Genomic DNA, 15,990 nt, shown 5'->3' on the forward strand with positions numbered 1-15,990 from the left:
CCATCTTAGCCTCACTTGTGTAGCTTTGTCTCTAAACTCCACAACCTGAGCTGTCCCTCTGATGTATCATTTCTAACCTGTCCATTTAGCCTCCAAACCAAACATTGTAACAAGTCTCTACCATTTTCTAAACCTTTCCTTTCATTCTCGCAGCTCTTCTGTCACAAATCACCCCTGACACCCATCTCCATCTCCCCCACTCTCTTCTTCACCTCGTTTATGCTTCATCTAATTGATTTAAGAGATTGACCCTCATCCACATGAAGTACCTCTACTCCTTGCACCTTCACTGTTCCACCCGTCTCCCTCTCATTCACTCACATGTAATCTGTCTTGTTTCTACTGACTACCACTGCTTTTCTCCCCAGACTCTCCTCCACCTGCTCCCTACTCTCACTATGGATCATAATCTTACCTGAAAACATAAACAATCATGGAGACTGTTGCCATCTGTCAATCTGTCCATCACCATTAAAACAAGAAGCTAATCCCTGATGTAACTGTCCACCTTAAACCCATACTGTTGGCTATGATTGACAAATGATTAATGTAATTGGACAGTAAACCTAGTAAACATTATGAGTGCTAAAAAGGAATTTATTTAAACCCTGAAATGTTTATATTATTAAGTCATTAATAAGAAAAATAAAATGACAATGAAATTCTGACCCTTTGTGTATGTGCTCTAAGAGTTTTTCATGTATAGTTTGCATGCTGATGCTTTTTATTCCAATCAGAACAAATAAATCTTCACACACAAAACTCTGTTTATAGTTACCTAATAAAGACAAACAAAGTGACAAATGATAGTCAGATTTTAACATTGAACAGGCCCTGAGAAGAGTCTTTGCTTTCTACTCATTCAGTTGTAGTTTAGAATAACTTAGATATTTACACATAAAAAAATACATCTTCAGAAATCGTATGCATATATTTATATATATATTTTATGTGATCCACTACAAAACATACATGCAAGACTACATGCAATAATGTATACTCAGCAAGGTTTAAGTCCTTATCGGTCTGGATTTTTTTACCTGTGACAGTTCACGTTATGACATCAGACTGGCCAATCTGTGCCTCTGTAAACGTTTGTCAGTGCTGTTCGAAAAGGAAATGTTTGTTGTAAGTTTCAAAGCACTTTTAAACAGTAAGTTCTGAAATTCAACAGATAAGAAGGAAAGAAATCACATGCCTGATGTGGATAGTTTTTGTCAGTGAGGGACCAATAAGGACTCAAACAGCTGAATATATAGATATTTCTGTGTTGGTTAACATATAATGATTCTGCTAAATATAATGAAAACAAAACAGTAAATATGACCCCACTTCATGACTGCTACATTCAGCTAACTGTATATAATAAAACACTTAAAACATTGCACTCCAACACAAAGTTCTGGTTTAAAGTGATAACAAGTGAAGTAAAGTTATGGTTGACAATATGAGAAAAACAAAAGAAGAACAGACATGTAAATAATATATATGAACTGATTCTATTTTAGTATTCATATATTTTTACTGGTTCTGAATCTGATTTAGAATTCAGAGTGCATATTAGGTGAGTTTCTGCACAATAAGAGAAAAGAAGTGCTGCAAACCGTACAGTTCTGTCTCCCATGTTTTACTTGGCATGCATACATGCAGGACATCTTTGGCATTATCGCATGGGGAAAAACAGCTTTCTTTGTCTAAAACCACTGCTTCTTTACTCCTAGTTTTCTGAGATTCTCTCCTCCTTGATTTTCCCATCTTAGCAACTTGCATTTCAGTGGTGGCCACAAAGCTACACCACTGCACCAACCAGTCAGCACTGTTCTGAAGAATGGCTCCCAAAGGAAGAATTACAACCAAAAATGTGGAGTTTGGTGACAATCCAAAGGTTCTAATAATGTGAAACCAAACAAGTCTTACAGTCAAGCAGTAAGTTATGTGCTTTGCATTGATACAATTCCTCTATTATGATATAGAACCAAAAGGACAAAATATTTGGAATTTGCTGAAATATTTAAAAAAATCCTCGTATTTTATTGCCTCTCTTCTGTTCCCTGCTTCTTTTGTGGTCAAAGTGATGAGTTATGTTTCTTTCATCCACTGAGAACAGGAGTAATATATATGATTTGTAATATATCTGTTATGTGAGTCTTAGTAAAACCGCAGATAAACCAGTCTTTACATTCTGCCATCTAAAACACAAAGGCCCTATCTACATTACTCCAGATACTTTTTTAACAGATATGTTATTTTTTTAAATTTATATTAAAACCTCTGTCCGTGCTATTCATTTAAAACACTTAAAGGCCCATACTGTGCCATTAGATGGTGAGAATGTCCCCATTTACAACAAAATGCAGAGAAATATCATTCTTAGCTTGGGTAAATTTATACTGTTTACAACTTTTTGTCAGTTATTGACCATTTCAATACCTGGTCAGTGAGATCAGGATAAAGTAATACAGATGTAAAAAATACCAGGTAAAATCATGTTTATTGTTGTTTTAGTTTCTAGGCCACAGAATGGCAGTGGGCCTGCATAAATAGGTTGATATGCAGTTTTTTTTACAAAAGCTGCATATCTTGAGTCCACATAGTTACACCAAAATCTGAACTTTTAAAATGTTTATGCTGAACATCGTTTTTCTTTAAATCCATGTTTTCTTAAAAAGAGTCAGTTTTTGTGTTGTCAGGGCGTGCGAACAGCAGGAAAACTGTCTTTAAAAATATCTGGAGTAGATGTCAGAAGATCTTCTGTTTTTAAAAGATTTAACATTACTTCACACATAAGATCAACATTTTGATTTCAGTAAATTAACTTGCAGCGTTTGTCATATTTTCAACTAATTTAGTTTAAATTCTGACCAATAATAACAGATTGTGTTAAACAGCTGATCATGTCTCACTTTATAGAAAAGGGAAGCTAAGCAGTGTTTTCCTCAGGTAGTATCGGTGTTTATTTAACCAAAATCTAATGGTCAAACTGATGAGTTCAGTTCCTGTGGGTATGAATGAAAGGATGCACATTAAGCAGGTTTCATCCTTTAGAATCAGTAAATAACAGGCCCACTTACACCTCAGTACAAGAATGAGACATCCTCTGCTTGGTATGACAGATTAAATGTGTTGATTGGGAGAATACACTGCACTATACTGAAAGAAAATAATCTAATAATTTTCTTCTCTCACCAAGAAATAAAAAGCTGATAGCTCGTTTTTTTCTGCTCCGAGTCAGAAACAAATCCTACGTGTCATCCAAAATGTCCTTTGGGTTCTGCTCATAGATAAATCCGTTTACATTTCAACACCTTGATGCACAAATGTGTGTTGAGTTTTTTATTTCAAGGAATTATTTCCTCAGCAGTTTGTTTATGGACATGCCAGATTTAAGGAGTCCAATATTTGGCAAAGTTTGAAAGAATGTGTTCTGGCACATTAATGTTTCTTGATGCATTTATTGTGTTTATTAAATACATTAAATTTAGAATTGAGAACGCTAAGTTGTGAACGAATGTTATCAATAGTTTTAATTCAGACAAAAAACTGTGTGTGTGTATTTGGTGGGGAGGTGGGGCCTTTTCAAAGAGCAGTTTCAGTTATTTGTTAATTGTTTTTGGTCTGCTGAATTTAAAATGTAATTCAAATATCTATTGTTTATTGTAAGAAAAACCTTTAACTCTCCCGTGGCCTTCGGGTCAAATGGACCCGACGTTACAATGACTTCTCTTCCTCTCTTCAGTTACGAGGCAGTCTTACATGATGATGTTTTTAGAAAAACCTGTTTTAATATACCCATTTGATTCTGATAAGAAGGTAATGGCTGTTGTTTGAAACCTCCCCACCTCCCTGCAGACCCTTAATTGGGTTTAGTTGACCAGGAGCTCCTGGTACTGCTCAGACCGCAGGAAACGGCTGAAGGAGTCTTTCTCCATCAGGGCATAAATCCTCTTCTGGGCCAGATCAAAGGTTGAAGGGGAGAGATCCACCAGGTTCCTCAGGGTCACATCTTTGGTGTAGTGGTCAATGTTCACCTGAGGAGAGGAAAACAGCACATCTGCTGTCAGAGGGACTCATGAGGAAGAGGAAGGAGGTGGAGAAAAGGACAGACGTTATTGGATATTAATGCTGATGAAACTAATTATCATGAGGATAAATCTAAAACAGGGAGGATCATTGTTTTCACACGTTTTTAGTGCGGAGTTAAAGTGACGAGGAGTCACTGACCTCTCTGGGCCCCTCTGATTGGATGAAGTCCTCATAGATCTTTTTGGCCTTGGCAGCCATCTTTACAGGATTCTTGGTTTTCTTAAAATCCTCACAGGCCATCCAGAACTCGATGTTCTCATCACTGAACTCGGACTGCAGGAAGCAGCGGAAAGCCGCCAGACCGTCTGATGGGAAGAGATGGAAAAATGCCAGATTAGAGAGTCCCAGCCAGTCATTATAAAAGTTAACTTTTTATGTTAACTACAACAGATATATCTCTAAAGCCATGTCTTTAAACTTAAACAAATGTGACTTTAATGTCACCACAAGGACAGAAGCATTTCACCTATTTAAATAAAAGAGCATGAATCACAAATGTAAAATCAGTTCTATTTTTGAAATACAGTCACTAAGTGAAAATGTATTTTCAGCTTTTGTTCTAAAGACAAAAAGGGGAAAATGAGACTTTGCAACTGGGATTAATATATTATGTCATCTACTAAAGTTAATCAGTAAATCACAGCAATGAGAGCTTTCATTCATGATTAGTTATATTAATTAAATAAATGTGCTGCAGAGACAGAAAGTAATTATACTTGAGTCACCATTTACTGTTTGGAATTGGTTTGTATATTTAATCAATTCAATAGTTTGTTTTTCAAATTATCTACTTATTTATCTATCCTTTTTCTGCTGCTTATCTGTGGTTGGGCCAAGGAAGCAACAGGTTTAGGGAGGAAACCCAGACATCCCTCTGCCCTGCAACACACTCCAGCTCCTTCTGGGGATCCCAGCACAAATGATCCATCAGTGCGTTCTGGACCCGGGTCTCCTCGGTGGGACATGCTTGAACAAACCTCCATGGGGAGGCACCCAGGAGACATCTCTAAGAGTGATCCCGACGACCTCAGCTGATGAAATCCTTGAAGTCCTGCATCTTTGTGACCTCTGACCTTGTAGTCTCACTGCTCCACCTGCCCCCCTCTCGTTCACACATGTGTCACTCTGTCTTCCTACGGCTGACTTTCATTCCTCGTCTTTCAAGTGCATACGACCACCTGTTCCCTGTTCTCAGATCCTAATGCCATCTGGGAACATCACAGTCCGGGATTCCTGCCTGACTTCAGGCAGTTAGTTGGTTTAAAACATTTCATATAACCTAAATGAGTGAAAATGATTTAAAACTACAACAATCACAAAAACCAAATAAAACAACAAAACATCTGTTTAATAATATGAACATAACATAATGATTACTTCCAAAAATACACAAAAACTCTTTGGTTGTCCCAAAACAAGGCTTTTAAAAAACAACCACATATTTCAGTCGAGGCTATTGTAATTTAACACAATGCCTGCATAAGCTGCCATTGTCTGACCGAGCATGTGCTGCAGATGATAAACATTCTGCTAAGACCTCAGCTTTTATCTGCAATCTAAATGGCTTGCTTCAAAATAGCACAAAGTTGTAATCAAGCTGCAACTTTTACTTTTTTTTCCTTCTGATAAACCTTCAGTACAAGGACAAACAACAGGAGAAGCACACATGCACACGCACTAATGACAAGCAGCCTTGCAATGACTATAGAGCACCACTCCTCTGGATTTCAGTTGTTTGTCCTCCCATAAGTTGAATTGTTAACGAATAAAAATAAAAAAATGGAATTGGGAACTGAAATTAAAACACCATATTTGTGTAATTTGTGACTTTCGAATCAGAGTATGACGCAGAGCTTCCATACATGAGAGAAAATAACTCGCTGAGACTCCCACGAGAACCAACAACGCAAAAGAGAATAACTTCGCAAAATCTCATGTAGATAAATCAGGATGGCACAGCGGGTAGCAGCAATTGTGCAATAAATCAACACTGTGAAGTTAGTTAGACTTCTCCCTAGAGATGTTACCACAACAGATGTAACCTTCGTGGGTTGTTATACGCACAGTTGTGTGCACACATTAATTCAAGCATGCAAACACTGAACAAACATTGTTTCTGCCTTGAATTGAGCAGCTTAGGAGGGTCTTTGCCACCCATGGTGCTCTGCAGAGAAAATGTTTGTGTTCACAGAGCTGATCAGTGACATGTTTTAATGCAGAGAGGCAACACAGGTGACTTATCAGCTGGAGAGTTTACAGGTATGGATAAATACCATTAATTGTTAGCGTTAATAATCCACCTGTTAGGTGTTCTCAGCACTTTGAGGTAAACACTGGAGCAAGAAGTTGGTTTCTGATCTGGATGGTGATCCTGAATATGTTTCACCCTCATTGTCATTGTTTTCATGTTTCCTAGTCAACATCTAAAGTAATTATAGCCGATTAAAATCTATTATTAACAGATCATACAAGATACCACATGAGATTGTGCATAAATTTATTTTTAAGGTTTGATTAAGACAGCTATAACTCCATCATTTCTCAACATAAGATGATCTTAGTCCAAAACTCTGGGAATGCTTGGCTTTTAATTTGTATTGTTTTGTATTTTAAGGTTTACATTTATATGGACTTCATTACCGTTAAGTAGTAAAAACCTGGTTTTGGAAAATAATCTATATTTGCAAGCATTTTCAGTTTTTAGCTGTTTATTTTTGCCCGCCTGAAAAGAAGGGCTTAGTTGTTTTCTGAGTTCAGGCTGAAAGAACGCTGCCCAATTACATGCATGAGGTTACGAAAAACCCTAATCAGCATCATCTCCATCAGCCAATTAAACCAGGATTGTCATTTGGTGGTCTAATCAAGTGCACACGCTGTGAAGCTTTTATGGAAACCAAACCCTGCATGGTACCTGTTTCAACAAGCTGTCAGAGGGACTCCAGACATCAGGGGAGCCATGTGTTCCTATCTGGGCACTGGCTGCCCTGGACATTACATAATGGTCTGACCTGAATTAAATAATGAGGCTCTTTACACCTTCTATGGCTATTTGTGTTTCCTTCTGCACAGCACAGTGCACAGAACGGAGCTGATTTGAAACGGAAAATGTGCTGTATTTTGTGCTTTCAGATGGTAAAATTGTTACTGTATGATCTATAAGGTGCAAGCTTTTAAACACACAAAAAAGGATAAAAAGTAGCAACAAAACACACACAGATAGATAGAGAAGTTTAGAGAAAAAAAGTGTTTAAAAAAAAAAAAAACAGAAAATGCATTTAGCAGAGAAAGCTTTTTAATCGTCTCACAATCAGTGAGAAATCAAGAACAGAAACAAAAAGAAAGAAGAGACCTACAGCTGTTGTTCAGGACCTGGTCAAGACTCTCACGCCACTGAACAGCTTCTTCAGGAGCAGGCCTGTGGAAAGAAACAAAATGACCTCTGTTCAGTCAAAAAGCTGCAGAAGAAGCGATAAAAGTAACTGGAAACCAAACAAACAGTTTCCTTGTCAGTGTGAAACTGTCCTGTGATGGAAGACAGACGGCACGGAGCAGAAAAACAGATGAAATGTTACATTCATGGAGGCTAATAGGTGTTGCTGAAACGGAGAACACTTAAACGACTAATATTTTATAGGAAGATTTATTCACAATAAGCTTCTAAAACTGGCTTTTTATGAGTTATGAGAGACACCACAGCTTACAGTTCGACGCGTCTCCGTCATGGACACAAGCTGTATTTCTTTTTGTCTATTTTCAATTAAAAACTAACTTTTGTTTGCTTAGTTACCTTTAAATGTTTTTTTTTTCTTGAACACCCAGAACATGAATAAACTTTTTATAATTGTAAAAATATAAATAAAAAGGGATCTATTGGCTTGTACAGTACACATTTAAGGTATGAATCTACATTTGATCCAAGTGTTTTCCCAACTGACTGAAGCCTAGAAAACATTTCCTGGAAACATACTGTGTCTGGTACATGTTATTCCAATCAAGAGAGGATTTCAAGGCGAAGTTTGCTCTTTGAACAAGTTCAAAGAGGTGCTATCAATACTTAAGTTGAAACTCAATTCTTAAACAATGGTCCTTCCGTCGTCTCTGAGGTAAGTTTTCCAAAGCCTCTGTTCGTTTTTCATGTTTGACAATCAGTTGGAGAGATCAGCAAGTGTTGCAATCACCCGTTGGGGTCTCCTGCTAAATCTGGACTCGCTGTACAAAAGTTTGCGAAGACATAATAAAAGACTAAATTTCTTGCTATAGCAGGGTGGAAAGTTCCCATATGTTCACAAACAGCTGAAATCAAATCAGAGATTAATGGGTGGACATAATTAGCCGTTCTGTTCTGAACTGCAGGGGCCCTGATGACTAATTACAATCTGCTGAGCTGATCTAAATACAAAGGTCAAAAACGTTGTGAGAAAAATATAAACTAAACAGAAATATAATGTCAGCTTAGGGCTCAGTGTCTTCCATCAAATCTGCCCTCCAGCAGGTTTTATATATACACGCTTCATTAAAACAGTTTTATTAGTAAGATAAGAAATGGGTAAATCCAGTTTCTTTCACAATACTGAAGTACAAGTTTTAAAAAAGAATGAGGTTTAACATCCTGTGCCTAATTTCCCTCTCTATGCTGGTGCTTTTTAAGGCATCTGCTTTGTACCATCTCAGGCTGCCATCTGAGCTCACTCAGGTTTAATCTCCTTAGATCAGCAGATCGTGCGACTGCTCTGGGCTCTGTTCTCCCACTTTACCGTGATTTATCTGGTTACGGCTCAGGCAAACGCTGCCCACCTCACAGACGCTCATCCCTGAACAAACACTCACTTCTGCAGCTTCTCCGGCTTCTTCTCAACCTTCTCCGGGTATGGAATGATGAAATCAATGGCATTTTCCGGCTTCTGCAGCAAAACTCCCAATTTTGTCTTGATCTCTTTAGCCCTGAGGAAAACAAAGTCGAAGCAGAGTGTTTATGATTCTGTTTTATTTCTTTTCCAACATGCCGTGGACATTATATTCAAAAGTACATCTCTTTACTGATTCATCATTTGAAACAAAGAAAACTTGGATTTGTTAAACAATTTTAATAAAAGAGCAGTAAAAAAACCCAAAACCTACAATTTTGATTAATGTTAAAATGCTAATATTTATTCAGTTACTTCCAATATGTTTAAAAACTTGACTAAATCATATGATTGATTTAAGATGAATAATTCTGAATGTAATCCGCAGTTAAGCTTTTGTTAAAACAAAAATGGTTATAAAAATCAGCAGAAATGCTTGTAAAACCATAATTTTACTGTCAAAAGTCTTTTGAAACTGAATAACAAAAAGTATAATCTAATGTAAAAAGTTGGAAGTTCTGACATGACTTTTTATTTCACTTTTTAGATGGTTTCAGATGGAAAATATTGATGACAGATGGGAGCAAAAAAAAAACAATCTAGGAAAGGTAATGATGCAGGTCTCACCGTTCAAGGCAGGTCTGAGGTAAAGCAGCTAATCCTTTGCACATTTTCCAGCGCCGTCAGTTGCAGTGTGTTCGTCTGAACTCTGTTTTCCTGTTGGTCTTCTGCGTGTTTCTGGGAGTTCCTTTTACTGTCTGACTCTGGCTTCCAGCTCATGGGGAGTTTTATACAGACACCCTTTGGGCTGGAGGCCAGCAGCTAAGCCAATCAGACTGGAATGTGTACAGCACGGGCAGCGGAGGATCCTGAATCAGGAAGGGTGGGTTTTCACATGTGGATGGGTGTTTGCCTTCATCTTTAAATGAACCAACAGATCCCGGACGCTTCTGCAGGATGCAGAAAAGGAACATAGGTTTGCACTGATATTATCTGTTGCCAAGATGTTTCTCTCATAAATTTATACTTTATAATAATTCACAAAAGAAAAGAAAGAAAAAGAATAAATCTTTGACTGGAATTCATTTGTGAACTTGCTGTTGCTTTGCGTCGAGTTTTATGATGAATACCAGATTGTTTTTGTTCTTTTCTGTTTTCTGCTGGTATATTTAGAACGACAGACCCCCTTTTCCCCAAGAACAGATTGTTTTAATAACGGAAGGCAGACTTATCAACATTGTCTAAACTACAGCAGCTGTGTGGAACATTTTTCTAGTTTAAACTGTCATAAAACTGACATGAGCATAAATCATTTCACCACATCTGATTTTAATCTGACATTTAAATAAGGAACTTTTCAATTAAACAAGTTTTTATCCTTTTATTATTTAGATGAATTTTATTGGATGTTTCATTCTATTTTGCTCAACGTGCAGAGGATGGTACCCACTGAATGGGACTAAAAAGTAAGCTGCTATTCCACTGATGGCTGGTGCCAGGTCCAAAAAGTCTCAACTCCAGTTATAAAAAGCTCTGTCCATTTATCTGTCATACAAGTACTTGTGTTATCTGGTCCTAAACGTCAAGAGGGTCACTCAAAATTTAACAGAGGCTGGATTTACGACAATAAAACCCACACAAGTAATCAGCCTTAGTTTGTTGGAACAAGTTATGGGTTATGGAGTGGGTTTCCTGATTTAATACATGTTTACTATCAAAGCTGACCTAATAGTGACCTTAGCAGGGCTTAATATTTTCTCAGGTTCTCCAAATGCATGCAAGACATCACTGGTTGCTTTACTTTGCATATATTTACCAATATACTGTAAAATGTTTCTCAGAATTAATAAACAAAACAAATCAATTTTCTGTTATTGGTTGGATACACGTCACACAAACATGGTGGTCTCTACTCTGACTGTCAGTGTTGCCATGAAAACTCTGCAGTGCAAACTCTGGGAGTCAAGTTTGCTCTGGACAGAGCTTAAAGAAACAAAACATTCACTTTATTTAAAACAGTTACCATTAAAGCACATAAAAACATCCACACATGTGACAGGAGGGGGGGAAATATACTACATTCAAACAAAATGTAAACTGCTCATATCTTCACAAATAAGACCTAATAAACTTTAACTTGAGGCAATTTCCATTGACCAATGACATGTTGGCTCTGATTTTTAATACAAGCTCCTGATATTGCTTGTAATTGTCAGAACATTTAGGATTTGAGAACAAAAGTAGCAAATGACTACTCCATTCAAACCTTGCTGAGCAGTTTACCCAGAATAAAAGCTAAATAGTGCTATGGAAAAAGAACAAGAAGCAAAAACTACACAGGAGACAGGACAGAAACAAAAGCAGAAACCTGGCAGCTAACAACTTGGACTCATTTATACACTGAGGGAGTAAACGGCAAACTCATGGCAGGTGTGACGACAGACAAATCAGGATCAGGTGGAAGCAGGAGGGATAATCAGTAGAAAAAAGAGGCAACAGACTACCAATTGATGGAACTACTACTACTACTAATAAAATTATTAGTAGCAATTCAAGGATGAGGATGAACATATACAGCTAAGCCCGACAGAGGTGTGTCAAGGGAACTAAAAAATAAGGCAAGAGTACTTTTCACAAAAAAATTCTTAAAGATAGAAATGTATTGATTTATATGAAAACTAAAGAGCAGAAAAACAAAGTCCTTAACATTGAAAACATCTGTAAAAAGAATGTGCAAGAGAAGAAAATTACTGGAGAAATGGAGTAACAAAGGGAGTGATGACAGGCATCCCAATAGATGAGGACTTGGAGAAACTTAAAAGGAGTATTTGTGATACAGAAGTCAGCAGAGCAACAAGATTATTATAAAATGTTGATGGAGAAAGAATTCATACGCCAGTAATGTTGGAATTGAAAGAAACTAAACTTCCAGCAAGAATTAAAACAGGATTCTTGAGTTTTCCGGTTGGGCCCTACACCCATCCTCTACTCAGATGCTTCAAATGTCAAAGATATGGACACATAGCTGCAAAAAAACATCACAAATACAAAGAATATGTGCAGAAAATGAACCAGAAAAATGTTGTAACTGTGGAAGACAACACAGGGTGAAAACAATCAACAACATAAGTTGGTAGGAGCTGTTAAAAAAGTACAGAATGTAAGAACAGAAACAAGAGTTCAACAAGTATGAACACCAAACCACAGGCAGATGGAACAATTACACAAGTCACAGTGGAAAAGATCATGTTGTTCATTGCATATGTAAAAAAACTGTACAGACCAAGTAAAACACAAAACAGAAAAAAAAAGATTATTGTGTGTAGCGGCAAAAAATAACCAACAAGTAGTGAGATGTCTGTTTCAAAGAATCAAGAGAAAGATCGATCTTTGACTTTGAAAAAAATTTTTATTCCGAAGGCAAAAGAGCGTTCGGAGACCCGGCTCACTGAACTCAGTCAGGAGAAGAGCCCCAAAAGAAAAACAACATACGCTTTTATAGGGAGGCTTCATTACATCATTTTCAGCCACACTTTTACAGAGTTACTGAGCAGCTTTGTTCCTGATTATACAGAACTCCAGGAGGGAGGAGTGAGGGAGGATCAGAGTCTTCCTCAGTTCCCACATAGAACAAAGAACAAAAGCATTTCAAACCCTGACACAAAACATAACAGTTAGAAGAAGAAGAACTTAATTAAGTCTTCACTTGTGCAGGCAAGAATCATAATTATTGTTACACATGTTACTATTAAAAAAAAAAACATTAAAATTTTCCATTACATGTGAAAGGAGCAGAGGTGTTTTTTGGAATAAGGAAACCTGGAGCATCTTATGTTCCTGGAACGCCAGGAGTTTAGTTGCAAACTGACAGGAATTTAAAGAATTCTTTAAAAAATGTATAAAAAGCCCAGATATCATTTGCATTCAGGAAACATGGCTTAAATCTAATCTAGATTTAGTGATTAAAGGAAACTCCAACTTCAGACGAGCTTGAGATGAGGTTAATGGAGGAGGCTGGATTACTTTCATAAAGGAAGAAATTAATCACAGAGGGTTAACAAAAGGGTCAGATTTGGAGTTTAGAATAATTGAAACATGAACAACAGAAATATGGAAATTATTAATTTTTATAACCCAGGTAAAAGACAACAGACAGAAACAACAGACAGCAGCACTTTAGTTCTGGTAAAGTTAAGATGTTTGTGGATTAAATGCTAATATTTATTATCATTTGCTAACTTTAATCAAATGTTGAGTCAGGACAGTTTCTTAATGAAGAATTACTGCAAGACAGATGTTTTAGACTTTAAACTGTTAAAATAAACTAATAAATTGTATACTAATGTATACTAATTTACTTGTTTACTAATAAACTGTCCCTGAGTTCATGGATGGAGGAAAGTGAGTAAAGCTCCATTCACACTGCAGGTCTTAATGTTCAGGTTGGATTGTTTTTGCATGGTCAGCGACTTAAAAGTCAGATGAAATGTGACATAACAGTTTAGACCGAGGTCTCTTTGAAAAACATCAAATCTTTATCTGATTTAGTACCACATATGAAAGCGACCTGGGTCGGATTTGAAAAAAGATGCAGAGAAGTGGTCAATGTGGCTGAATAATTCAGTAGAAGATGAAAGTTGTTTGAAAATTTAGAGTTTTCATTTTAAACACTAATTGAGTGGCTTCATTTGTTCCTGTCAATCTTGGGATAAATGCAGAGTTATATTTGACATCATCATCTGATTTTAGAGGTCTACTAATCTTTTACTGTTAGATCAAATTTAGTCTGATTTTAGCCAACAGGTTTATGAACACGTTAAATGTCTTTAGATGTCTTGCATGTGTCTGAATCACCAAAAAGAGAAAATGCAGTGATGTCCCCTGCTCCAGAATCCAAGGAGACAAAGATCAGGTGTTAAATTTATCTACTACTTTATTACAAATATTTATTTTCTTCAAAACAATGAAATAAAAATTGACAAAAACTGCAGAAGTTTGTCTGACTGCTGGGATTTTTTAGGAGGTAAAAAGTGGGTTAGCATAAGTTTGCATTCACACGTGCTTACAATGTCCTGATTCATGCACTTTGAGACATTACATATATTTATACAGCAGAGAAAATCTAAGAAAAAAGGCCATCAGTCTGTACGTTCAAAGAAAATGCCACCTTGGTCTCCTTTAGATAGCCTGGAGTGTTTTCTTGGCATTTCTGCTGTATGTTCAAAGAAAATGCAATTCAGCATGTACCTTCTGTGTATTATTGTTAAAATGATTCATAGGATAAAGGATTTAAAAGCGCTGCTGGGTCCTTGAACAAGTCTCACAAAGGTGCTTTGTTGATTCTTCAGCCTTTTCTTAGTTGCAATCAAGGCTCCTTGCTTTAAGTAAAAAAAGAAGTGGGCATGTGCCTGTAAAAAAGCAAGTGGCCAAAATAAACAAATAAATAAAACGCACTTTATGGAGTCTGTGAAAAATATATTTAAATGCCTTTATTTTAAGTTGGAAAAATATTGAAAGGTTGACGAATGCTTTGTAACCAAATTTGATCTTTATCAGGGTCATTCAATGTGCTGTGACTCATATACTGACGTGGATTGTCAGGGAGACATCCGTTGGGTCTTCCAGGTTCTAAAAAATCACATTTATTGATGACAAAAGATGCTGACAAGTTTCAAAAGCACTTTTTGACAAAACTCATTCTCCATCCACGTAAGTGACCTTGCTTTCATTAGACATCAGTTGTTTCCTTTCAGGCATGCTGGTAACTGAGAGACACGTTTACTGGATCAGCTTAAATCAAGAAGAATAAAAGTAATCACATCTGTGAGGGAAATAAAATCTGTTTCAGAATGCGTGGTTTAAAGTAGAAACTGGTTTAACACCAAATCACACAGTCTTTATGTAAAAGTGACTCATGTTTTGTGACATTTAATCAAGTAAGACAAGCAAACTTCAGTGTTGTTTCATTTATTACTCTCCAGACTACTCAGTCTTTATCTTCCATCCATTACTTGACTTTCTAATCATGGATGGAAATGTTATTATTCAGCCGAGTCATAACAAAGATAAAAAGTGAGAAAGCAATTTTCTCTCAGTCTGCATGCAGATCGAAATTCTGATCTTCAGCAGAAGTTATTAGAAAGCAATGTATCTAATGTTGTATGAGAGTGTCATTATGTGTACTTTATTAAGATGAGCCTCATTAATCTTTTGTGTCCAAACATTCTATTTTAGAACAACAAAAAACAGTTTTCAGTGTTAATTTTCTTTCCGTCTTCAGGACAACTAACTGCAATAACCTTTTTCATCCCTCAGAACTGATCACAATATTTACATTTACTCCTATATTTCTATGTTTGGTCTACAGACTAACTCATATCTCCTTTTTTTATTTGGATACTTAATTTATATTCAATACAGAACACTGAAAGCAAACTGTTTCTAAAAAAACCCTGTGAGATGGAAATCTAAAAGACATGAGCCAGACCGAGCTTGGGAATTTTTAATTTCACACAGATTAATTTTACCAACTAATAAATAAACAAACCATTCAGAGAACTGAAGAGGAAGGTGCAAGCTTCTTCAGCCGCAGTATGCAGCCTCTGGCTCCTAAAGAGGATCAGCTGTGGGCACAATTTACTCAGAAAGTGCAGGTTTCAGTTCTGCCTGTGCTGTGGCCACACAATAGATGGTTGTCAGTTACGTCACTGCAGCACTTATCAAAATGAACTGGAACAACAGGCTGATCTGGTATCAGTGTTTTTATCCCAGGACCAGAAATTGCCCTCCTCTGAGAGGCAAAGGCAGACAGGAATAGTTTGCCTGTGTGTGTTAGTGTGTGACTGTGTGTTAAAGGTTGTCTGACTGGTACCAACATATCTCTGAACCACTAGATGGAGCCTAACGAACCGGCACAAAGTAACCATTGGATGTACCTCTACAGCTCATTATCTTCTGGAGTCAAATCAATTCAAGATGGCTGCCACAGCTAACTCAATGTAAAAACACAAAAATGTCTGAATCCCAACACTAAAAGACCACACAAAAACTTTGTTTCAAATTT

General features: G+C 36.8%; 1 protein-coding gene across 1 annotated transcript; it reads right to left on the minus strand.

The window, feature by feature from the left end:
• Window positions 1-583: 583 nt before the first annotated feature.
• LOC108243577 (regulator of G-protein signaling 5-like) lies at window positions 584-9,710 on the minus strand. Its single transcript, XM_017429127.3, has 5 exons — window positions 9,555-9,710; window positions 8,911-9,024; window positions 7,437-7,498; window positions 4,222-4,388; window positions 584-4,028 (listed from the first exon to the last, which is right to left on the minus strand). The coding sequence occupies exons 1-5, from the start codon at window positions 9,596-9,598 to the stop codon at window positions 3,864-3,866; spliced, it is 552 nt and encodes a 183-aa protein (XP_017284616.1). The 5' UTR covers window positions 9,599-9,710; the 3' UTR covers window positions 584-3,863.
• Between the last annotated feature and the right edge of the window lie 6,280 nt (window positions 9,711-15,990).

The sequence above is a fragment of the Kryptolebias marmoratus genome, linkage group LG24 (assembly GCF_001649575.2).
Source record: "Kryptolebias marmoratus isolate JLee-2015 linkage group LG24, ASM164957v2, whole genome shotgun sequence".
Classification (NCBI taxonomy): domain Eukaryota; kingdom Metazoa; phylum Chordata; class Actinopteri; order Cyprinodontiformes; family Rivulidae; genus Kryptolebias; species Kryptolebias marmoratus.

Excerpts from the sequence above, each read along its gene's own strand:
- LOC108243577 (XM_017429127.3), bottom strand. The coding sequence starts at position 9,598 with ATGTGCAAAGGATTAGCTGCTTTACCTCAGACCTGCCTTGAACG. Across the intron at positions 9,025-9,554 it reads CCTCAGACCTGCCTTGAACG|GGCTAAAGAGATCAAGACAA; the intron begins GTGAGACCTGCA and ends TGTTTTCCTCAG. Across the intron at positions 7,499-8,910 it reads AAGCCGGAGAAGCTGCAGAA|GCCTGCTCCTGAAGAAGCTG; the intron begins GTGAGTGTTTGT and ends TTCTTTCCACAG.